At 34.7% G+C, this 24,492-nt stretch overlaps 1 protein-coding gene and 1 pseudogene across 1 annotated transcript; one reads left to right on the top strand and one right to left on the bottom strand.

Moving 5' to 3' along the window:
* Positions 1 to 2,180: 2,180 nt before the first annotated feature.
* LOC110033433 lies at positions 2,181 to 2,966 on the bottom strand (annotated as a pseudogene).
* Positions 2,967 to 3,965: 999 nt separating this feature from the next.
* LOC110033427 (ADP-ribosylation factor GTPase-activating protein AGD12-like) lies at positions 3,966 to 23,125 on the top strand. The gene is made up of 10 exons (XM_020737400.1): positions 3,966 to 4,109; positions 5,156 to 5,245; positions 5,370 to 5,426; positions 7,593 to 7,677; positions 10,833 to 10,908; positions 11,112 to 11,275; positions 11,345 to 11,474; positions 11,556 to 11,672; positions 11,843 to 11,938; positions 22,634 to 23,125. Exons 2-10 carry the CDS (start codon positions 5,194 to 5,196, stop codon positions 22,913 to 22,915), a joined length of 1,059 nt encoding a protein of 352 aa, XP_020593059.1. The 5' UTR covers positions 3,966 to 4,109; positions 5,156 to 5,193; the 3' UTR covers positions 22,916 to 23,125.
* Positions 23,126 to 24,492: the final 1,367 nt, after the last annotated feature.

The raw sequence follows: 24,492 nt of genomic DNA, 5'->3' as shown, positions 1-24,492 counted from the left end.
ATTTAAAAAAAATCTGACTACAATGCTACAAAGATTTATAATCAATTAAAATATTGATTAAGAAAATAGAATAAAAATTATTAAATTAGATTCAAATGATGTTTTAATATAAATAATAATTTTTAAATCTTGCTCAAACCCTTATTGTCTTATGTCTTATGAGTACATGATTAGGGTTGTTAAAAGGACTCTTTGTTCGTGAACAGCTCGTGTTCGGCTCGTTAAGCAAATGAGCCGACATGAACACGCTTTTTGAGCTCGAAATATAAACGAGCCGAACATGAGCAAAGCATGGCTCGCTCGTGTTCGGCTCGTTTACACCCCTACATGGTTGGCTCGGATACCCCTTTCTTTCATTTCTAGTTGAGTGACTTTTCTTGTATCTTTCCAGTCGTCTTTGGTCCATCTCGTAGATCGGTCGGCTTTGACCTTTTTGGCTCAACTCGAACATCATCTCTTGGTCGGACAAGTAGGTTTGCTTCCGCGCACAGCTCGAGTGATTTGAAGCGCTTACTTGTATATGTGTAAATTCCTAAAATTTATATTATTATTAAAAATGTACTTTTTTTATTTCTGCTAATACAAAATTTTAATCATTCAGTTAAATCATTTCTTGAAATTCATTTTTAGAATACCATTGACCCTTCATTTAATACTTACAATTATATTATTTATATGACACTGAAAAATCTATTTAATAAAACATGATTCTTATCCTAATTTTTATTTAATTTTTTAATAATTAAATTATAATTTACCAAAAATTGATTTAACAAATTTGTTGTCAAACTAATCGTCTCGAAAAGACAAACCATGAACACCAAAAGTGTTCCAATTTAACTCCAAACGTGCCCAAATCAATCATTTGAAGCATAATAGTATGTATGTTAAGTCTTAATCTTGCATTTCACATAAGATATTGTTGAAATTCAGAATAATGTGTAATGTTTCATTTGATATGTATGGGTTATAAATAACCCTGACAAGAATCCTATAATAAGAAAAATAATAAAAAGGAAATGATATGAAATGAAAAATATATCATTGAATATCTCAAATAATTAATTTATATTAATTATTAGGAGATATAAAAATAACATAAAATATGAAAACAAATAATTCATAATCTAAGGAAATAAATATAAAATATGAAAGGAAATATCTCCTTATATTAAGGAAATAATTTATTCCTCATAACTTATTATAGGAATAAATTATTTTCTATTATAATTCTTAACACTTCATCTCAAGTTTGTAATGTATGTTAATAATTCCTAATTTGCTGAGTAACGAAGAAAAAATTGATCGTTTAAATTATCGAATTTACTAGATTCAGACTTGGCTAAATTTTGAGTTTTTTCTGTCATATGTTTCGACGTTGAAGAGAGATTCAAGCTTGGTTGAATTTGTTGGATTCATGCTTGACTGAATTTTGAGTTTTGTCTGTCATATGTTTTGGCGTAGAAGAGAGATTCAAACTTGGATTTATTTGTTGAATTCAGGCTTTACTGAATTTGCTGGATTCAGACTTAGTTGAATTTTGAGTTATGTCTGTCATATATTTCGGCGTAGAAGAGAGATTCATATTTGACTGAATTTTGAGTTTTGCAGACAACATACAGGAAAACAAACTTTTAGTTGACTGCGGTTGTCGTTGGCTGCAGAAAAAAGAACATGTAAATCACACCCAGTAAATTCGGCTGACAGAGAAAGCAACAAAAGAAAGCGCGGCTGGAAACATAGCTCCCCCTGACACTTGGGTCAGGGAGGAAAAAAATACTGCAGAAGAAATGACCAACTGAAAACACAGCTCCCCCTGACGGTTTGGCAAGGAAGAAAAATGTTGCAGGAGGAAGGTCAGCGATGAATTTTGTTGGCATTGTTCGATCCACGACAACGATATCTTCGACGAGATGATGATGAGGAGCGTGGTGGCATCGCTGGTGTCGCCCTGGTTGGAGCCCCATCACTAGTGCCGAAATAGGAGGATACAACGCAGGAAGTTTTTTTTTTTTTTTTTTGATGGTTTGTGGTGATGTCTAACCAAACTCCAAAACATCTTTGCTATCATGGTTTCTTGAGAGCCGTATAGAAGTGGATTAATATCCCCCGACTTTCTGAAAGACCTGAAGGAGAATCCTACTTTCTGAAAGACCTCGGAGAAGGAGAATCCTGAGAAACTAGGAACCCTTTTTGGCATTGGCGGCAGTGGCAACAGCCTGTCCCCGGAGGCGGCCCATTCTCCTGGCAGCAATGAGATAAACCTTTTGCCTGAGCGGAGCATCGCGACAAACTGTTGATGTGTGGCCAATATGCTGGTGGTTTCATCCTCTATGGGGATGCTCCACAAGGTTCATGGCGACACCGCAAACCTTCGACCAATAGTTACGCTTCACCCTGTACTTGTGGTAAGCTTTGTTGGCTTTGTGGAGAGGCTTCTCCGTTCTGCCATCACCGGAGACCTGACCAATCATGCCTCGACATCCGTTGAGAACTATCTTCTTAGCGCCACATGGGAGCTTGATTTTAGAATTTTCGTTATCAGGGTTATGACTGATAACAATAGTGTAGTCTCCCGAAGCCCTCGCGAGCACATCGTGATCGCCAACATGGTGCTCAACAATGCATACAACGACACCCTATGGGATCAAGTGGAGGGGTAAAACGTTTCCAACCATGAGAGAAGCCTTACAACCGCAGTACAAGAAATGGCCGATGTACATGCCTTCTGTGGCAACGAAGAGCTCCTTCAGGTGCATGCAGCGGAACGGGTGGCGAAAGGTTACACGAGTGAGCGGAGGTCTGCGACCGGGATAGTGGGTGATGTCGGTAACCACACCCTTGAGGTATCCATTGCGCTCGTTGAAGTCGAGGTTGCAGAAACGAGTGGCGGCCTTACGATGGTGGGTGTGGGATCTGAAAACCGATCCCGCTCCCTTCCTCAGTGCTCAGATAACCCTACCCATGAGGGTGGCGACGGAGAGATGGAAGGGATTTGGAGATGAAGAAAAAATCGTTGTTTTAAATAATTCCACAATTCTCAAACAAAGATCAGTTGCTAGAGTATGAAACCTTTCTGTGATACCATGTTGAAATTCAAAGTAATGTGGAATGCTCATTTGATATGAATGAGGGTATAAATAACCTTTACAAAAATCCTATAATAGGAAAAAAAATAAAAAAAAAGAAATGATATGAAAAGAAAGCTATATCACATGATATCTCCAACAATTGATTCATATTAATTATTAGAAGTATAAAAAATAACATAAAATATGAAAACAAATAATTTCTAATCCAATAAAATAAATATAAAATAGGAAAAGAAATATCTCATTATATTAAGAAAATAATTTATTCATGATAATTTTTTATAAAAATAAATTATTTCCTAATATAATTCTTAGGGGTCATTATTTCAAAAGCAATACATTTAGGAACTCTAAAGAATTCTGTCAAATTGACAGGTGAGAGCCAAATAATAACTTTTACGCTTAACTGGTGACAAGAATCATGTACACAATTCTGCGTTAAAATAAAAATTTTAAGTGCATTATTATCTCTGTGCTTTATTTAAAAAATAGATTTTAAGCTCTACCTCAAATCATATTACATTATTTTTCTATAATAGTTAATGATGAGGTTTCAATTTATTCTAAAAATTAAGGGAGCATATCCAATATCTTACATCAGCGTTAAATATTCCCTTGAATAATAAATTCACAGAATAAATTTTAATCCAACTAACTCCTAACCAAATATGCCCGTATGAATCTCTTAATCATATTGCTGAAAAATTCAATGCTCGCATGTGAGACGTAACCCTACTGTGCCGAAAAATCTGCACAGTTCTTCCAAATACGACCGTTGACTAACGGGTAATCGGATCCCTACCCGAACCTGTTAAGAAAACCAAACCCGAACCTCCCCCCTATAAATTTTCTTCACCTTTCTTTCGCGGCTCGGAAAGCAGATGAAAGACGGAATTGGCTCCGAAGCGCGCTGAGAGAATCAATTTCTCTTTCAAGAGTTGAAATCCGATAGGGATTGAGCAGAAATTTTTTGATTAAATTCCTGTCACAGTTCGAAATCTCCTTCTATCTCACGCGGTATGTTTTCTAATTTGTTATTCGTTTCTTCTTGATGAGTTCTTTTAATGTTTCCTTCAATTATAAGTTTTATTTTGTTTTTCTTTGTTTTTTGATTTGCTATGAGGATTGGTTATGTTGATCATTTTAGGTTTAGGGATTGTTGAGGGATTTCACCGTGGAGCAACATTATTTTGCCAACTTTTTATTTTAAACGTTTCAAATTCGCCGTCGTCTTCTTTAGTTGGAGGCAGGACAGGTCAACGCGGGATGTATTTTTCTATAACTTGTTGGGATTAATATAGCTAATATTGGTGATTTATACATTTCCTGCATTGGAGCTCTAACTTATCTTGATGTTTTTTTTTTTCTTTTCTGTTGACAAATTATTGGCTCTTTCAACGACTGCTCTTTACATTGTTCATGTGCTCACGTGGAGCTTGAGATGAACCAAAGTGTTTTGTTCGCTAGATTGAATAGTTTGGACATGATAAGTGTTCGGGCTTTATCGGGTGAAGAGATTTCGAATATTGAACAAAGTTGCTGATGGCATTTTCCAGGATTTTGGATTTTTAGTTGACTAGTATTTATTTTGATCCGGAATTTGCTAGGTTTCGTTTCTTCTGCTTTTATATTTCTTCGAGTAATTTATTTTAGCTAGTATTTTTTCCTGACTTCAGACATGGAGTTAGTTTCCCAAATCGTTTTAGCTACCATTAGGCCTGGCTGCAAATTTCTTTGACCACTGTCATCGTCTAATATTTATTTTTTATTTTTTATTAAATTGTTCCTTCGAAAATACCAAATATGTAACTTGCCGGTTATTGGTATTCAGTTTTGGCAATTTTACTATATAATTGCTTTTCAGTTTCTATTTAAACAAAATAGCCCATATAGGTTAAGTATCAATGGTCTCAAATTTAACTTTTTAGGTGAATTAACATGCTTTGATTCCTCATCAGGAATAGTTTGCTCATCTCGTTCTCATATATTATCCATTTATATCAACTTCTTAAATATTATATCAACTCTTTAAATTATTTTGTTTGTCTTATTGAGGAATGCAGATAAACGCTTTTGATGATCAAGGTCCAAAAGTTGGAAAATGAGCAATCGTTACAGTAAATCCAACTCGGGCAATCGTTATCATGAATACAGTAAGTCATTCTCATCTCTTACCTTTAAACTGTATTATTAAATAAGCTTTTTCTTAAATTTAATGACTTTTTAGAAAATTAAAATTATTGAAAGTCATTGACTTTGCTTCTCTTGATTTTAAAGATTTGCAAACTGGATGGAAGAGTAATCGCTACTATGAATACAACAAATCAAACTCAGGTGCAGATTATAAATCTTGTTGATGCCTGTTTGTTTGCGCTTGTGTGAGTGTTTCATATTGGGAAATTTACATATGTAGCACACAATTCTTATGTATTTACATATCTCACACCTAAACTTTCATATTTACATACATAACACTTCGGTGTTTTAAACATATGCATGAAAAGTGCTTTTCACTTTTAAAAAGTGATAATAGTACTATTTTTTATGTGATAGTAAATATTTGAGTGCTATGTGTGTAAATATGAAAGTTTAGGTATAAGATATGTAAATACATAAGAATTGTGTGCTATATATCTAAATGTCCTTTCATTTTTTTGCATCAATCGATACTATCTTATTAAATGGATGCACACCCACTAGGATATTAGTCTCAAAAAGACTCATTAATTCACCTCTCAACAAGCAGCACTGGAACTGATAGTTCTCAGCAATTATTATGAGATTGGTATAGTTTGTGATTTCTATGGTTTTCAATATCTTGCCTCTTCATAAGCAAGTTTCAAAAGGAAGGACCTTATGCTAGCTCCCCTTGGTTTGGTATGCTCTTAGTGATGATATATAAAAGCTATTTTTTTTACGGGGAGTGATGATTATTTAAAGAAAGATTGTTTAGATGACTCTAATAAGAGTGACAAAGAATAATCCATATGTAAGATGTGTAATAAGTTATTTTGCATATTTCCTAATGGTGATACGCATTGGCTTAGTGTTTTGGGTGATGTTAAGTCCAAGAAGTTTTGCTGCTTTTTGCATGCATCATTGATCTTTGTGAAGTGTGGTAAGAATTTAATTTCCATGATGTGTGATTTTCAATTAGATGGTTTCTGTGTTCTTAAATTTGTATGCAGTATGTCTAGCAGAAGCCTTTTATATTATCACATGTTTGTTTTTCTTTTAGATTTTTTATTTTCATCAAGATGTGAGATAAATTATTTTGCATATTTGTTAATGGTGGTACCCATTCGCTTAATGTTTTGGGTCAACTTAAGTCCGAGAAGTTTTGTTGTTGTTCTTTGCATGCATCATTAATTTTTGTAAAGTTTGATACAAATTCGATTTCTATGATGTGTGATTTTCAATTAGATGGTGTTTGTGTTCTTAAACTTCTGTGCATTATTTATAGTAGAAGGCTATTAAATTATCACATGTTTGTATTTCTTTTAGATTTAAGATTTTCATCTAAGGAATCAGAAAGCTGTCAAAATAAAGATTTTGTAATATTTCTTTGTTCCTAAATTTTTGTGTGTTATCTCTTCTTGGTTTCTCTTTTCCCATTCAGGAACTCTTTTTATCTCTCCAAAAATCATATTTCCTCTCTTTCCACATGCCTTCCTCACCCTCACTCATGTGCGTCATCTCCAATCACTTCCTCTCCTCTAATTTCAATCCCAGCAACCCTTCATTCCTTGAGGTTTTTCCCAGAGAACTCCATGTTTTCTGAAAAAGCTTCCTCTCTGTAATCACCTTCATACCCTTTAGATAACCGATCCTACTCTCTCCCTCCATGCACTCTCTTCCTCCATGCGCTCCATGCTCTCTCTAAAACCAAACAATTTTTTAATCTCATTACCAGTCATCCTCTCCCCCCTTCCCTCTCCCCACCCCCTCCCCACCCCCTCCCTCTCTAATAAAAAAACACTATATTAATCTGGCATTACGTGTATGTCCTTACATGCACAATTTTATTGTCTGTTTATAGTATGCCTTCGTCACTTCTGACAAAGCGGCCCAGTGCGTTGTCACGTCTAACCACCATATAGCCCTTGTAACTATTCAAGTAACGACGTGTTTTGTGGTCCAATTAGTTTCCAAACAAGTTTTGACAGTTTTGCCAACATGGCTGACTTCTTATTTTGAGTTCCACTACAATTATTTTGTGACTGAATTTTTTTCTCACTTGCATATGCCTTTGGCAAAATGTACAAAGAAAATTATTCTTTGTTATTTTCTATCCAACTTGTACTTGAATCGATATTCAAAAAGATCACACCACAAAGCACATATTTGTGCCCTTAGGATTCATGCTAAGCATTTTTTCTGTGATGTGAAAATATTCAATCTTTATTCTTCATGGTGTCCTTATGTACTCTATTTTCTAGTAACTATTTATTTTGATTAACATTTGCAATAACTTTCAGCTAAGTTTCTTCATTTTGACAGGAAGTTCTAAGAAAATGAAAGAGTTACTACTGAAAAGTGATAACCAGGTGTGCGCTGATTGTGATGCTCCAGATCCTAAATGGGCGTAAGTGCTATAGCCTTTTTTGGGGCAGATGGACTATTTGCCTCAGCTACCACTTTTAAATTGGATATATTTAGTTAAAGGCTACTTATAGTTTATATTCACATACAACATCATTATTATTCCTATCCCAGCCACATGGGTTGGCTTTATGGATCCTCATTCACTGTTCAATTTTGATTTACTTTTTAACAATCAATCTATTAAAATAATTTTATCTTTTCTTTTCTTTCAAATTAGAGACTAGCATTAATTAAAAGAAAGCTTTTTGTGTGCCTTGTGGTAATCATGAAAATAACTTAGCTGTGCTTCCTTTGTATCCTTAATAGCGCTTTGCCTTTTTTATTGACATTTAACTATGTAATCTATGATTGAACCTAGCCCCACACTTTCTCAAAAAGCAATTTTGCATGTTATCCGTGTAGTCTCACCACAATCTATGTCAACATTTTCATTTTGACTACTCACAATTTGTTCATTTGTGCCATCTTTAGTTAACCAATAATATTACTTACAGATTTTGTTAGTTTCTCTTACACTTAACTAGGATCCTTGCTTTTTGAATTCTTTCTGGATTATTATAACTTCAGCCTCTTCTTTCATTTTTGTCACGTCTTTTGCTTCTACCTCACTTTCAGATGCCATTAAAAAATTAGATTGAGCAACATGCAGAGGAAATTTGAAATCTTTATTTGTCATATCCCAAGTCCGGAAGGCGGAACCCCCGACCCCAACAATATAGGATGTGATGAATGGATATAAAAAAATCTCATTTGTACTCATAAAAGAAATTTTCGTATATAAAAAGTATAAACAATAAAACAAGCAAAGTTAATTTTTTTTTTCATCAACAAAATTTCTAACAACACTTCAATAAAGAAGCAAGTCATCAGCATCTAATGAAAAAGAAAATAAAAGAAACAATTGCGAAAATAACACAACCTAAAATAAATTGAAAGAAACAACTTCAAATAAAACTACATGAAATTAACAATATCGAATAAGGTCATGTGGTTAAAAAATTTATTTTTGAGATGATGATCCACTAAGTGACTTGATAGAATCCGTTATAGGAAAAATTATAATGAGTAGGTTTGATAAGTCAAATTCAACATGTAAATACTATTTATTATGGCATAAAGGACAGGACACTAGCCATGTCGTATGTCGACTCAGGAGGCATGATTTACTTATATATACTAGCAAGTTATAAGTGGCATTAAATTATCATCAAGTTTCAATAATATTACAATGCATAAGTGAAATGTATCACATGTTTCAAAATGATTTTAGTAAAATGATGTTCATGATCTTTTTTTTTGATAAAATATAATTATGTAATTTTATTATAATATTTTTATATGCAATCATATCAAATATAGTTACATATCTCAAAATATGACTCATCAATCATTATCATTCATATTAAATCAATTTACATATTTATTGTTAAAACCGTAAATCTGGTAAGTAAACATTAAACCAAAGAAATTCAATAATTTTCTATAGAGTTATCATTCTTTGTGCTCGTTAGCCTGACTAGCCAATATACAAGGTTTTACCGATTACACTCCACTTCCTACAAGTATACAATTTTATTTTTTTATCAGTAAACTCATAATAAGTATTTTATAAATAATAAGATCAATACTATTTATAGAATTAAACATGTGTTAAATGAATAAAGTCTATTGCATTCAACTAAGAAGGCGCATATGAAATGCAAGTGTTATAACTTTAGGAATATTGGAATTCATGCACCTATAAATCAAGACAAAGTTGCCCATGTGACTTACTATTTTATTATGAACATAAAAGTGAGATCCACTAACATATAAACGATAAGTAATAGAATTTCAACGACATGACAACCTACTTATATCTAGAAATCTATTATAAACATTAATGATAATACCTCTTTCAAAGAAGTATATATTTATCCTTTAATAAATAACAATTACTTAAGATAAATGATATGAAAATCCAAATTTAATTAGGATTCACTAAATTTTATCAAGCAGAGGTTCTGCTCTGATGGGTTGTTCCATACTAACTTGACAGATGTAATTGGTTGACGATAAAAAGTTGAACCTCCTGCTTAAAATGCACTTCATGCCTATTTATAGGCCATATATTCTTGAATCAACAATGGCTTAAATTGAATAATTTGAGAATCATCATATGTGTAGCCAATCTCGAAGGAAGAGCTAATCAGTATGAGACTCTACCAGCGCTCCAATCACCTTGGATGAACCTTTCCACTCCTATTGAGCCTTGTAACTCCATGCATAGGTAAAACCTTAAGAAATATATAATCTCCAACATTGAGCTCAATTTCTCTATGCTTAACGTCAAAGTGTCTTCTCTGATGCTCCTGAATTTACACAGGCATTCCATGAATCTTTTTGATGGCTTGATCAACTGATTGAGGTTTTAAGAGTCTCCTCAAAAATCTCAAATCAACACAAAAGTGATCTGCATTTTCTTCCAGCTTTGCATGGTGATATGTTGATACTTGATTGAAAATTATTGTTGTAGGCAAAGTCTACCAAGGGATGCAATCCTCCTAGCTAGGTCCTTGGTTAAGAATTCAAGCTCTTGAATAAAACTTTTAATATCCAAATGATTCGCTCTAAATAGCTGTCTATTTGAGAATGAAATATATTATTGAAATCCAACCTCATACCCAAACCTTCTTTCATTTTTCTCCAGCGTCTAAAAGTAACGCTTTCATCCTAATCAGGCACAATTGTGATTGGAATCCCATGGCAATAGAAAGCACACAAAAATTTGATTTTTTGGGTTAATCTGTGTATTATATTAAGATTTGAGGTAGACAACCCGCCTTGCATTAAAATATATATATGTTTTTGTGTGCCTTCTATTGAACCATCTGAATTTCATGGCCTTAGATAGTGGCCTTGTTCAAAATGACACAATTATACTTGTGCAAATAAATAAAAAATCAAATTATTTATGATAATAAATGTCATTTAATCACTACTAATTATCTTAAAATCAAATATGGATATTGACCAAAATATTACACATTAAATGATGTTGAAATATAAAATGACACAAGATTAAGATTTGAGGTAGACAACCCGCCTTGCATTAAAATATATATATGGCTGAATACAGATTTTGTACCTGTGCAGGTCAGCTAATATTGGGGTTTTTTTATGCTTAAAATGCTGTAGCATTCACAGAAATCTTAGCTCTGATATTTCCAAGGTAATCTTAATTATTTCTCACCTAAGATACCTTACGTTTTATTTATGACTGAATTATTTACTTTTGTGATGCAATATAACATGATTATTATTATTTTTATTTTGTTTTCCCCTTCTCTTCAATAAAATACACTGGTTCGGTGAAAATTACAATTTTAGAGTATCACTCTAACTTTTTTAACTATAATTGTTGATCTTATCCAGGTCTTGTCTGTGACTTTGGATGAGTGGTCTGAGGAAGACATTGACTCGATGTTTGAGGTTGGTGGAAACTCTTCTGCCAATGCAATCTATGAGGCTTATATTCCTAAAGGAATTTCAAAACCTAAACCAAATGCAAGCATTGAGGAGCGCACAAAGTTTATCAGGTTTGATATTTAAATTTCCTGCGTAGTAATTCCATGAGATGGATGCTCATGATATTGTTTTATCCATAGATCTAAGTACGAATTCCAAGAATTTTTGAAACCAAGCTTGCGGATGGTTTCTTCCAAGAGCTCCTTCAAGTCTTGTGCTTCTGGAGTAGATTTAGATTCATTCTACAGTCCAGCCACTTCAAGAAATGCTGTCAGTAATGCCAACTGTTCTTCCCGTTTGAATTACTTAAAATTTCAAAACCAATAAGCAGAAGATTTGTAATGAATGCAGGCAGATGCATCAATATCTGTTGGAACTTTGAAGGTCAAAGTGGTTAGAGGAATAGATTTGGCTATTAGGGACTTCAGATCCAGTGATCCTTATGTTGTTTTAGCACTTGGGCAGCAGGTCGACTATTTTTTCTTCAATATTTGATCTAAAGATAAAGATTAGATTTATTTCTAGAGATGGGGATTAATTTAGATTTGTTTCTTCAATATTGGATCAATTAATATGTATTCTTTGATAGTTTCCTCTCTTCAAGTTGCTTTTTTGGTGGGTTTTTTTGGCCCATGCAGAAGGTTCGGACTTCAGTAAAACAAAGTAATTTGAATCCAGTTTGGAATGAGGAGCTGAAGTTAACTGTTCCTCAACTTTGTGGAGCACTTAAGCTGGTAATTACTTCCCGTACATAAAGGCTTCTTTATTTGAAATTTTCTTCCGTCTTTATGACTAATCACTTCAATTTCTTTTTTAGTGTAGTATTTTATTTAATTTTACAGTTCGATGTGTCCAGAACATCCTCAGATATCAAGAGTTAAATATTTTTTATTAGGTTTTTGAGAATGTTTATTTCTCTTCTGTTGGATCTCTTCCAAGTGTTTCCTTCGCTTGATATCTACGTTTTTCCTTTGCGTAATTATTCTGATGGATTTGGTGAAATGTGGTAGTGTTTTGACTTAATAATTTATTAGAGTATGCATAAAATTTTAACAATTGGTTTGCTAGGAAAATAACAAATAATTGGTTACTTCTGATGTAAAATCATGTTTGAGAATTTGTTTTGACAGTTTGTCCCTTGGATAATTTTGTATCATAGTTCCAGTCTGTTTCGGATCTAAAAGTACCTTCTTTTATGTCATATCAGTAGAGATAGGTTGAAAGCCGGTAGCATGGGTTGTTCAGCAAGATGGTGAACCATTTGGCGGAATGAGGTTCGGTTAAAATGTCCGCCAATTGGTCCAGAGTAGCACAAGAAGATCCTTACACTGAATGCAATCACAAATGTGTAATATTCAATCTCAATGTGCTTTGTTCGAGTACGAACACATGATTGTTTGCAAGAGCTGGTGCAGAAATATTATCATAGTAAAGTGGATTGGGTGGTTGTGGAGAAATGTCAAAAACTGTGAGTATGTTGAAACCACAGAATTTTAATAGCAGCTGCAATGATAGCTCTATATTCCGCTTTAGCACTCAGCCTTGCCACTATTTTCTGTTTTTTATTGCACACCAAGAAGCAAATGTTTTGCCCAAAAAAATACAACAACCAGTGTTAGATTTACTATTAATGTGACCTCTTGCCCAATTAGAATTTGAATAAGCTTGAAGCTGTAGATAATCTTGATAAATGGGCAGACCATGTGGAATGGTTCCTCGCATATGTTGAAGTAGGCGTTTGAGCAGATGAAAATGGTACCAAGGTTGCATAGCGGAAATTTGGTTTGAGATTCTTCTGTAGATTAGAGATAGTGGTGGGGCTATTACCAGTTAGAAGAATATTTCCGCATAAAAGAGCATGCATGTAGCTGTCTTTACGGCAAAAAAGAAGAAGAGAAGGATTGGCTGAGCAGATAATTTGAGCTGAAAACCATTGTCTAACAACATTCTTAAAACCATGGAAAGCTTTCTATGAGAAGCAGATATGTGATGGATATTGAGGATCATGAAATTTGGGAGGTGCTTATATATGCCTGGTCTCATGTTAAGTGATCATAAAGAAAAGTGTTGGTAACATCCTATTGCAAAATTGACCAATTCTATGGAAACAAGGATATTAGATATTTTAGCGACAGGACTAAGTGTCTTATTGTAATCAATATCATATTCTTGATGGAACATTTAGCCATGAGAGAAGCCTTACAGCGAGCAATCAACTCATCAGAATTGAACTTGGTTTTGTAAATCCACTTGCTATCCAAGGCTTGCTGATTTAGATCCAACATGTTATTCATGTTGGACCTAAAACTATATAAACAATGGGCTTCAACTTGCAAATAGGTTTAGGCATATAAAAGTTTCAGTCTTATTCTTCATTATCATGGGATGGCTAGTGGCCTCTGGATGGTAGATAAGACTTATAAGGCGAGAAGGGCTGGGCAGAAGCTTGTTGGAGATATTTTGTATAGGTTACTAGGTTGTGGTGGAATTTCAGGAATGATTTGGTTTAGAAATCAAAAGCATAATTAAAGAAGAGAGAGAATGTAGGAGAGAAAAAAAGAGGAAGAAAATTTTTTTTTTTTTTGGTGGAGTATCAAATTAAGGAATCAGAAGCATAATTGTGTGAGTTTTTGTGCCATTAAATAGATATATGAGAATATATTTTTTGAGGAACTTTTTAAGCGAGTAATTTTTTTTTTATCTATTTTAACCTCTTACAAATCATCTATCAAAAAATTTTCTTTTTTATTTATCCTGAAATATTTAGCTGTTTTCTTTTTTTATGAGATTTTGTGCACTTGGTTTAGGCATGAGTATTTACTGGTGTCTATTTTATTAGTCTAGTTAAGGGCATCCTTATTGTGGATCAGATCACCTCTGTTCTTTCTTGAACATTAGCTTAATTTAGTAGAAATAAAAAAAAATTTGGTGTTTAATTGCACTGGTTAATTTCTTTGGTATTATCTTTTGTGTTTATTATTTTTGCTCCTTGATGGCGCTTCCACTTAAGAGTTTGTGTTTTTCCTAAATATTATTAGTGTGATGAAAAATATGATAGCTATGAAATTAAAGGCCTAGTTTGATGGCTCATAGATTTTTCCCATATGATGCATTTTGTTGTTCTAATCCAGAAAGGATTTGCGAAGCACTGATAGTGTTTTCAAGTATGCTTCAAGTATGCATCAGACAACAAATGAGAGAGATCATATAAAGATTGATGGAAAAGGTCTATGGATTGTTGACCGTAAAAAAAAAATAAAAAACAAAAAAATCATTTTGGAAAATTCCATCTGTTGAGTACCGCAAAGATGTATTTTGGTGGTCTCGTTTTTAATTTTTGATCTACGGCGGAGGTGATCGAAGATGTAGATGGGAATAATTTTTCCCCATTTTGGGCCTTAAAACTGTTCCTGGAAGGCAAGGAGCGTAAAAAAAAAAGGACGCTTCAGGGGTACACAGAAGAAAGGGGGAAAGTAGGAAAGCGAAAAGAGTGAAGTCCAATCCTCTTCTTTCTCTTTGTATTGGAGTCAAAATTCCCTGTCTCCTCTCCGTTCGTGAGTGACCCCTCCACGCGCGATCCAACAAAGTCGACGTCGCAAACCCCCCCTCCTGCCTATCTCCTGCCGGTAGGAAAGCAACAGCGGGATCGCGATGTAGGAAATCATTCGAAATGCCCGGTTGTCTCCTCTCTCTTACGCGACTCACTCGAGACCGATGCAGAAGTTTCAGTTGCAACCCCAATATTCTTCTTCCTGTTATTCGCAAGTCTTGCGTCTACGGCTAGCGGGGAGACCAACAACAGAAGCATGACTCAAGAAGACCCCAAAAATTTGTACCAAAGACCTCTGTCTTCCCTGCTTTGCCTATGTGGGAGACCCAGCCGGCACCCTCGTTCCGCTCGTCCCTGTCTTACGCGCGACCCCACTGCCTCCCTGCCTTCATGATACTGCAATTAGGGCTACGGGAAACACAAGACGAGATGGATGACTACGAAGGAATCTCTCGGCTCACACGACTCCAATGTCCCTTGATTCCATTTCCTCACTGAAATGAAAACTGCAGAGGCGTCTTCTTCTTCAGTTTACTGTACATGTTCGTGTTCTGCTCCGCTGGTTCTGCACTTGGCCCGCAACCACTTAGCCTAGGATTTACCTTATGTAACTCCACTGTATACAATATCTTACACTCATATTTCTTATATCCTTCAGCAACTATTCAAAAGCCCCTAACCACATTCCTATTCTCTCTGCTTGATTCCTGGGAGAGTTCCAAAATCAATTTTGTCCCGCTTGTTCCCTACCCTGAATACAACTGAACCTAAATATTATATAACATATAATATATATTATATATATATATATATATTGTGTTATATATTATATAAAAAAGGTGTAGAAAAGTAAATTTGCATTGAAAATTAAAATCCATTGTCTCACAAATTATCGTCAACGTCGCTACCTCTCAAGTATGTGTATAAATCCAGAGAAATCGGGTTCACTTTATTTTTATGCACATAGTGAAGACCCACCCACATCTTATAGACCGCTGGATTAAAAGATTTCTTTCGGTCGCAATGTATCACAACGTTGACCAGCGCATCTTATAGACAGTTGGGCAGGTAGACACCCTGATGCAGTTTCCTAACCGGGGATGATGCTAGGAGGATGCCGAAATTTCTGACGATCGTGAACTTGAAAAATATTTAAGATTTGGACTTCACAAACTTGTAAAATGACCTAATATTGAATTATTTGATTTTTTAAACAATAATAAAAATAATAATGTTTGAAATTGGAATGTCAAGGATTGCAAATGATTTTTAATGTTTGACTTCTTTAAATGACTTAAATTGAAAGAATTGAGGGACTAAACTTAATTGAATATCAAATTCTGCAATTTGGGGGATAAATATAAATAGAATACCAAATTCTAAAAATTGGTGTTTGAGCTTGATATAAATATTAAATATTATAATTTGGGAGCTTGTAAGTTTGACTTAAATGTTAAATATCATAAATTGGGGGTAAATTTAAGATACAATTGTTTTTTTCAATTATTGAAATGAAGAATTAATATGTACCATCACCGGATTCACAACATATCTGCTAGCGATTAGATGGTTATTTTTTTTAAGCCTAAAATTATAGAACTTTTGAAATATTTTAGGCTCTAAATGACTTCAAATTTTATAAAAATTTTGTGGTGATCTCCTAAGTCGAATGAAATACTTCGAAATATGAATCCACTCTTAAGACTTAGATAAGTATCATTTGAGATATTTTTGAGCTATATATGCATTAAGGTGTCTATATAAGCAAGTTAATTATGCATATTTTCAAAATCTTGCATGTGCTTCTCGATGTAAATTCCATATTAAATTTTGACTTAAAGTTTATGCAAGTTTGTAAAGCTTATTAAACTCTTTAAGCTATTTGAATATATGAAATTTAAAAGCCCACATGTGTTTCAACCAATATATGGGATGCTCAAACACTAGGTTCGAGAATGCTACGCGGGCTAATTGGGCCGCCTTGTTTATAAGATAGGGTGGTAAGTCCCACACCACTAGTCTGATCCTCCTCCTAGCAAGGACTGAATTTGATAAGTCTAGGAGTTTTAAAATAAACATCCAAATCTTGAATTAAGAGTTTATAATTCTAAATTACCAAACTAATCCAATCCTCATAAAATATAGGAGTCGGCATGACTTATATCCTAAAAGTCTAAACTAACAAAATTGAATCCCCTTTTAAAAATAAAATGACCAATACTCCGATGATGACTGTGTTGATTGAAAATTTCAATTGGAGGGGTCTGTCTTTTAAATTAAGAATTGTTAAAGTAACCAACCAAATATTCAAACAAAATTCAATCACTGAATGATTAAAGCAAAATCTCATCCACCCTCCGCAACGGTTTGTCGAGAAACAAATTTTTGACTGACTTCAGCTCACAAAAAACTAATGTCATATTAAATGCATCCCTATATTTATAATCAAAATAATTGCATGCCAATAAGAACATTACCCGTTCTCTGTCCATGTGGTATTGTCATCAAATGACACCACAAAATAGTGATCACGACCAGAGCCCTCTGACCGGGTGATTGTCGCTTAAATGACACCATTATATTACGGTGACAACCGCAACCTGTATGTTGCCCAATTACTTTCTACCATTTGAGTTGTGAATCATAAGAGTATAATTGATTGATATGAAACTTTTTGTTAGCTAAGGTTGACTTAAATTTGTCCCCCTATACAAACATTCACCCCAGATCTATAAGAATCTCTTGAACGCACAATCCATGGTTGCTGATAAGAATCTTTCTGTCATGTTTGGTCGCCTATCTTCTTTGATTAAGTAGATCAGAGATCATGACGACCCAAGATGATGGAACCATGGGATCTTGATCGGGTTTCGTCTGCATTCTCCCACCATCCGCTTTAAGCTTCAAGTGACGAATTCTACAATTTTAATCCTATTTATGCTGCTATTATATGTTCAATATTCAATTCTTTATGACTAGCCTTAATCGAAAGTGCTCTTCCATTATTGGGAGGGCTAATTGACCATAAGTGCTTACACTTATGGGAAACCTCGATCCCATATCAAAAAGTCCTCGTTAAATGAGTGTGAAATCTTTGGATGGCATCTTTTCTACAATCCAATATGTCTTCTGAAAATTCGACCCTCCAAAGCTCTCATCAAAACAAAAAATAAAAAATAAATGTAGAGAATTGTATTGGGAAGCAGTCGTGAATTTTCAGAGCCCATATGGATGATTCAGCTGTGTTTGGAAGATGAGGTTTTGATGAAGGTCTTGTTGGAAAGCATTGTGGAGGATTGTGTCTCAAGTTGGAGCCTTTTTACATATCTAAAACTTTATCCATTCATTGCTATCACCATGCTTCTGACTACCTCTAGAAGGTGTCTACTCTTCTTCTTTGCTGCTCTATTTCATGTCGGTGTGTACAAACGTATGTTTTGATGTTGTATCTCTTGAACTGACAAGTATTTCCCAAATATTTATTTTCTTATTATAATGCATTAATTACTGCACCATATTGAGTCTAGATTGTCTTATATGAATTTTTAAAGCAAGTAAACACATTACCCTTATTTTTCATCAAAGATAACAAAATAACACGAGAAAAAAAATCAATAAATGTCACAAAATAATGATAATCATTCATAAAATTTGTAGAAAAATATTCTCAACGTTAGAATGTATCAAGTCAAAAACACCTGAACTCTTATTCCCATAGCTAATATCAGAGCTCCTAGCAAGCTTGCTAAACTTGCAAGCATCACAAACAAACTATTGTTTATTTGTCTTTTTATAGAAGGAATACAACCAACTTAATCAACTAAAATAAGAGCGTCTCATGCGTCTGTGATATAACAACAACACATCCTCCACACTCCTCCTAGATTCATCTACTCTTTCACTCTCTACCATGAATGTCAAAGCTAAGTCCATCTCCTCTCGGTCTTAAGTACCAGAGCCTTATGTCACGTTTCAGTTCCAAGTGTCTGAGCTGTCTCTTTCTCTTGAAAGATTACCTTAGGAATATCAAAAGAAAAACATTCTTGTTGGAGAATAATGACACTAATAGATAAAATGTTCATTGGAAAAGAAACAACATGCAAAACATTGGACAAATTTATATAATTGGTACCCCTCACCATACCATTACCAACTACAGGCTATGTTGTACTATCAATAGTTTGGATGTTTTCTGACACTGCTAGAGGAGTATAAGAAGAAGACTATCTGGGTCTGTCACTTGTCGAGATGTATCAGAATCTACTATCCATTTGGATGATCTTGTGGTGGAAATAGAGGCGAGAGCATGTGTATCACAACTACCTTTGTCAGAGTAAGCATAAGTGACAATGTTATCCCTTGATGACGTCTGGTTGACAATATCATCTTCAACAACTTTAGACACTCATGATCTTCATTGTTAAAAACACACTTGTCTCTCTCTCCTCTGCTACCATCATATTTACCCGGTAGACTCGTTTTTCACCTTTTCGACCACCATGGCCACGACCACGACCACGGTCTCCACCCTGTTCACGTTCACCTGTCTCTCTCTCCTTAGGTGGCCTAAGACAGGTCTTGCTCAGATACCCAACTTCACCACAGTTGTAGCATTTGCAAGTCTCCCTTTAGATACTTATCATACTTGAGCTCGAGGCAGCCAAAGCTGATCACGCACTCGGAAATCCACTCAGCTTAGAATGTAACATCATGCGACTCTTCTCCTGTATGATCCTCTAATTAAAAGTCGGTTTCAAATGGGCCAAAAACTACATAACCTTTAATTGTGTAAATATCTCCCTTTTCTTGCATGTCAGATTGCCTCAATTCAACATTGGTGAGAAGTGATTAAGATCTTCCCACAACTGCTCCAGATCTATGGCATATTATTGAATTCATCTATCAGTTTGTACCACTACTTCTATCTCATGCTGAATCTGGAAACACCCTTGTGTGGTTCTCAGTCCTAGCATAAATTCTCTTCAACTTTGCCCTAATGTCCCTCACCTTTCTAATGTAATTGACGAAACCATCAAACTGAGTAGCTAGGTGTAGCCTAAGGCGTGTGTGATCCTCCACTTATCCCCCTAAGCACTGTCACTTTTTGGTTCGTCCTCGGTCAAATATCCCTCTAATCTCTTTCCTTCTAGAGCCGTCTCAATTTGACGTGATCAACTCAGATATGTGACCGGTCTATCAAGCTTCAGATCCACAAAAGGAAGATCTAACTTCACTCGCATCATAATACGTGTTGAGGTGGTATCTCTCATTGAAATGCTAGCTCCATGATTGAATCTGACCAAAATATTCAAAACCTCAGGACCTATTTTCCCCAAAATCTCCAGTCATTTACCTCCAGCGCTATCTCTGTCTCTTGACATCTCCTTCGCGTTTTTACGCTGCGATCACATGGTGGCCTCCCTGGCTAGCTCTAATAGCGGTTTTATAGAAACTATACTGCAATCCCATTGTTGTCGTCTCAGTTAGCTCTAAACGTGACTGTATCGCGAGTTTTCATGTGAGTTTTCCACACCCGTCATTGTTGTCCCTGTTATCTCTGATCGCATTATCATCCCAGTTAGCTCTAATCGCGTTGTATCGTGGCTTTTTCACACAAGTTTTCCACACCCGTCATTGTCGTCTAAGGTGGCTCTAATCTCCACAATCTCGTGGTCCTCTCCACTGCAGCATCGTACCAGTGAGATTTAGAAACTTGCTTGCCACAATCCTGGCTATTTCCGCGACTGCATCGCATGAATCCATGCAATCCCAACAACTTTAAGTCTCTGTTTGTTGTGTTCCCCCGCGACAAATGGGAGTTTTGAGTCTTTATACACATACACCGTTCTCAACTGTCATAGACGGCTATGGTTTTGCTTTAATACCAAATTGAGAAAAAAGTTCAAAAACCTAATTTGTACATTCTTAAAATAGGCTTAAATAGGATATTACAATATTTTACAAATAAACCTCAAGACTTCTTCAATATTCTCTTTTTACCAATAACGTCCACTTCTCAACATCTCTGATATGTACGAGACCGGATGTTGCACATACAATTGTAGTGGTCAGCAAATACATGAGTAATCCTGAAAAGCATTATTAGGAGACGGTGAAGTGGATTCTCAAATATTTGAGAGTAACAACCAACAATGCTTTATGTTTTGGAAGTGCAGGTATTGATCTACAAGGATAGATTTAGATTTGATAAGGGATATTGATGGTATAAGAAGCAGAAAATGATATATCTTCATTTCAGAGAACACACCAGTGAGTTGGGTTTGAAGGCTATAGAAAATTATTGCACTTTCAACTATAAAAATCGAGTACATTGCTATTACTGAGGCTAGCAATGAGATGATTTTGTTGCATTGCTTTATGATAGAACTGATCAAGTAACAGAGAATTGGAAAGCTTCATAATGATAGCATGAATATTATTCATCTAGCTAATATTGTTGTTTTTATGTCATGATAAAGTATATTCAGCTATGGTGTCATTTTATTCATTCTCTCATAGAAGATACATAGTTATTCTTGGAGAAGATACACACAGCTCAAAATTTTGCAGATATATTGACTAACCTGATGACTATCGAGAAACTGAAGTTATTATTGGCTTTAGCGGGAGTCTAGGAAAGTTGAGATCGGAGATAAGCCACGCTACATGAAAAGACTATAAAGATGGTATAGATATGAATGTGCATAAATTGAATGCAATCAATCTTCAAGTGGGAGATTGTTAAGAGTTGTGGAGCTTGATTGGAAGTCATCAGTAGCAACAGACACCCGAGGGGCACCCAGGTGCCAGGTTCAGAGTGGAGCCATAATGCTCATTTTGAGCACCCCCGCGTCTTTATCCAAAGGGGACGACGCCCCTATGTCATATGGGAGCGCCTAGACACGGTTTATATCATTTATAAGTTTAGAAACAGAGCACTTGGAATTGCAGTGCTATGGTGCCAGGAGCGGTTTGCACACAATTCATATTTAAGCCCTCATTTCACAAAGAATTAGATCTCTTATTTGGTGTATTCTTGATGGTGCGTAATAGGAGCAAAGCTGCGTGAAGCGAGTAGAGGGTGGATTTCGATGAGTGTTTTCTCTTGTGAGATCAAGAGAGGAAAGAACATGAATTGTTTAAGTTTTAGTGGTGTAGAGAATAAATCTGAGTTGTGTATTTTTGTACTATTCTCCTTTCATATTAGAACTTTTGGTGTGATGTAGCTCTGTGGTTCTTTCTCGTTCTCAAGCTTTTCACATTAAATCATCATGTGTTTTTTTATTGCTTTGTTATGTGCTTCTGTTCAATTTATTGTTGTGGATTTTCGAATCAGTGTGTTTTTTCGTGGGGTGATTGGATTGTTAAATCAATCAAATTCTGTTTTCCATCCCATGCAAATTTTCCTAATTTGTTTACATATTTAATACCTAAATTTTGCTTTTCATATCACATAAAATATTCCAGTATTTTAAATTTTAAGAGGAAGATTTACACACATACCACTCAATTCTTTTGTATTTACATTTATAACACTTGAACTTCAATTTTTACATACATAACCACCTCACCTATGCATGAATAGGAGTATTTGACTCAAGAGTTAAAAGTGATGGCTTTTTAATGTGATATGAAAGCTTTGGGTGTTATAAATGTAAAAGACAAAGGTTAAGTATTAGATATGTAACTACATAGGAATTGGATGATATGTAATTTAATGCCCCCTTTTAAAAAGTGAAATACATCTCTTCATGCGTAGCTAAAAATTGAAGTTTAGGTGCTAGATATGTAAATACATAGGAATTGAGTGATATGTATGTAAATCTTCCTAAGAAAATAAAGTTACCCATGCTAAATGTTAAATTCATCTTCAAAACAGCAAGTCTATGACCACGACATGTTCTCCGCGGACGACATCATGGGCGAAGCGGAGGTCGATCTCCAGCCATTCATTGCCGCCGCAACAGTATTTGGCGACGAAGAGCTGCTTGATGATATGCAAGTTGGGAGATGGCTGAAGTCAAGTGACAATGCTTTGATAAAAGATAGCACCATCAACATCATCAGTGGAAAACTAAAGCAAGAGATATATCTAAAGCTTCAGAACGTTGAGAGTGGAGAACTGGAGCTTGAATTGGAGTGGATTCCTCTGCACCCTTAAAATTTTATTTTGTGGCTGATAATTTGGAATTCACCAAATTGATTTGATCTCGTTTACATAAATCAAAGGTGGCTCTTTTTTTTTTTCCTCGGATGGCTATTTGTGTATATGTATTTTTGTAGGTTAGTTCTGTGTTTAGCAGAAAGTTTCATATAATGTCTCTCATTCATCTTTGAATTGGAACTTCATTAGTTTTGCAGGGTTTGAAATTATTGATATTAGCTTTTAATTTTGTGTTTTGATTGAACACTGTGAGGCCTCTTATTTCTTTTGTGTGTGTGGGTGCGCGCGCGTGCATGCACGCCCGCTACATACCCCGGCCAGTTGGTTGACATTCATGGTTAAAACTCTTCTAGTCGGGGGTTCGAATCCCCCCTGACACAGTTGGTCTTAAAGGGTGATATTGGAAATTCAATTCATCTTTTGGATGATTAGGATTTTTCATTTGATGATAAGGATAATTTTTTTCCTTTTGAATTCATCCTAAAGTTTTATTTTTATGATGACTTAATTTGCTCTTATCCACACAAGTCTCTCTCTGCTTTATAAGATTTGATGAGGATGATACTTTTAAAATCCAAACTGCCTTCCAGTTCTCCACTCATAGAGGGTTTTTTTTTTTAAATTGAGAGGGGCTTAGTGCAATTTGATGCCAGCTTTTTGTTGCATCGGCCGGATTTATGCTTTTTAGCGTAATAACTCAAAATGAAAAATAAAGGTAAACCTTAAATCTAAAATATCATATGAATGTAGCATTTTTTTTTGTATGATATTGTTTAAGACATTACTAGAATCCTATATATATATATATATATAAATTAAAATGTCCCTCATTCGAACCCTTAACTTAAGGAGACTCAAGACCTTCAAAGAGGTTGCTCTACCAATAGATACAACTGGCGGGTTTAGTAGAATGCTATGTACATATAGTTATTATTTAAATGAAATTTTTTGACAATCAAACCTAAAAAAAGGGGCTAAAGATTCACTCAAACATGAAAGATATTTTACAGTGAAACCACAAAATTCAAGATCTTCTGGGATATTGGTTATTACAGCTTAAAAAAAGTAAATTTCGTACAATTGTCAATTTTATGAGTATATTTAATCCACGGCTGCGGCCGTTTAATACAATGCATTCAATATATAATTACTTTTTATTTGTTTAAAATTTAGGGTTTGTAGAGCACAATGTGGAGTTAGAAAATAAACATCAGTAATTAAATGTTAAATATCACTGGTTGTTAATTTTAAACTGGATTTAATTTATACGAACATCTTTTGTAAGAAAAAATTTGCTATGATTATCATATCTAAATTTTAATAACAAATAAATTTCAAATTAAGTAAATTTAATTTAAGATGTGTAAAATAAACATCTTTATTATTTATTTACATATTGCATTATTTAAAATTCAATAATTAGCACTCTCTTAGGACACAATCTATAGATAAAACCTCACTCTCAACAATCTTTTGAGGATTCACGAGTTTCACCATCATCAAACCGTGATCGCTCGACCATTATCGTTGAGCTCCATTAGAATCAGACAGCCGTTGTTGAGTTCCATTACCGT

Source organism: Phalaenopsis equestris, unplaced genomic scaffold, assembly GCF_001263595.1.
Source record: "Phalaenopsis equestris unplaced genomic scaffold, ASM126359v1 Scaffold001181, whole genome shotgun sequence".
Lineage (NCBI taxonomy): Eukaryota > Viridiplantae > Streptophyta > Magnoliopsida > Asparagales > Orchidaceae > Phalaenopsis > Phalaenopsis equestris.
This window is presented reverse-complemented; position numbering and strand designations above follow the sequence as displayed.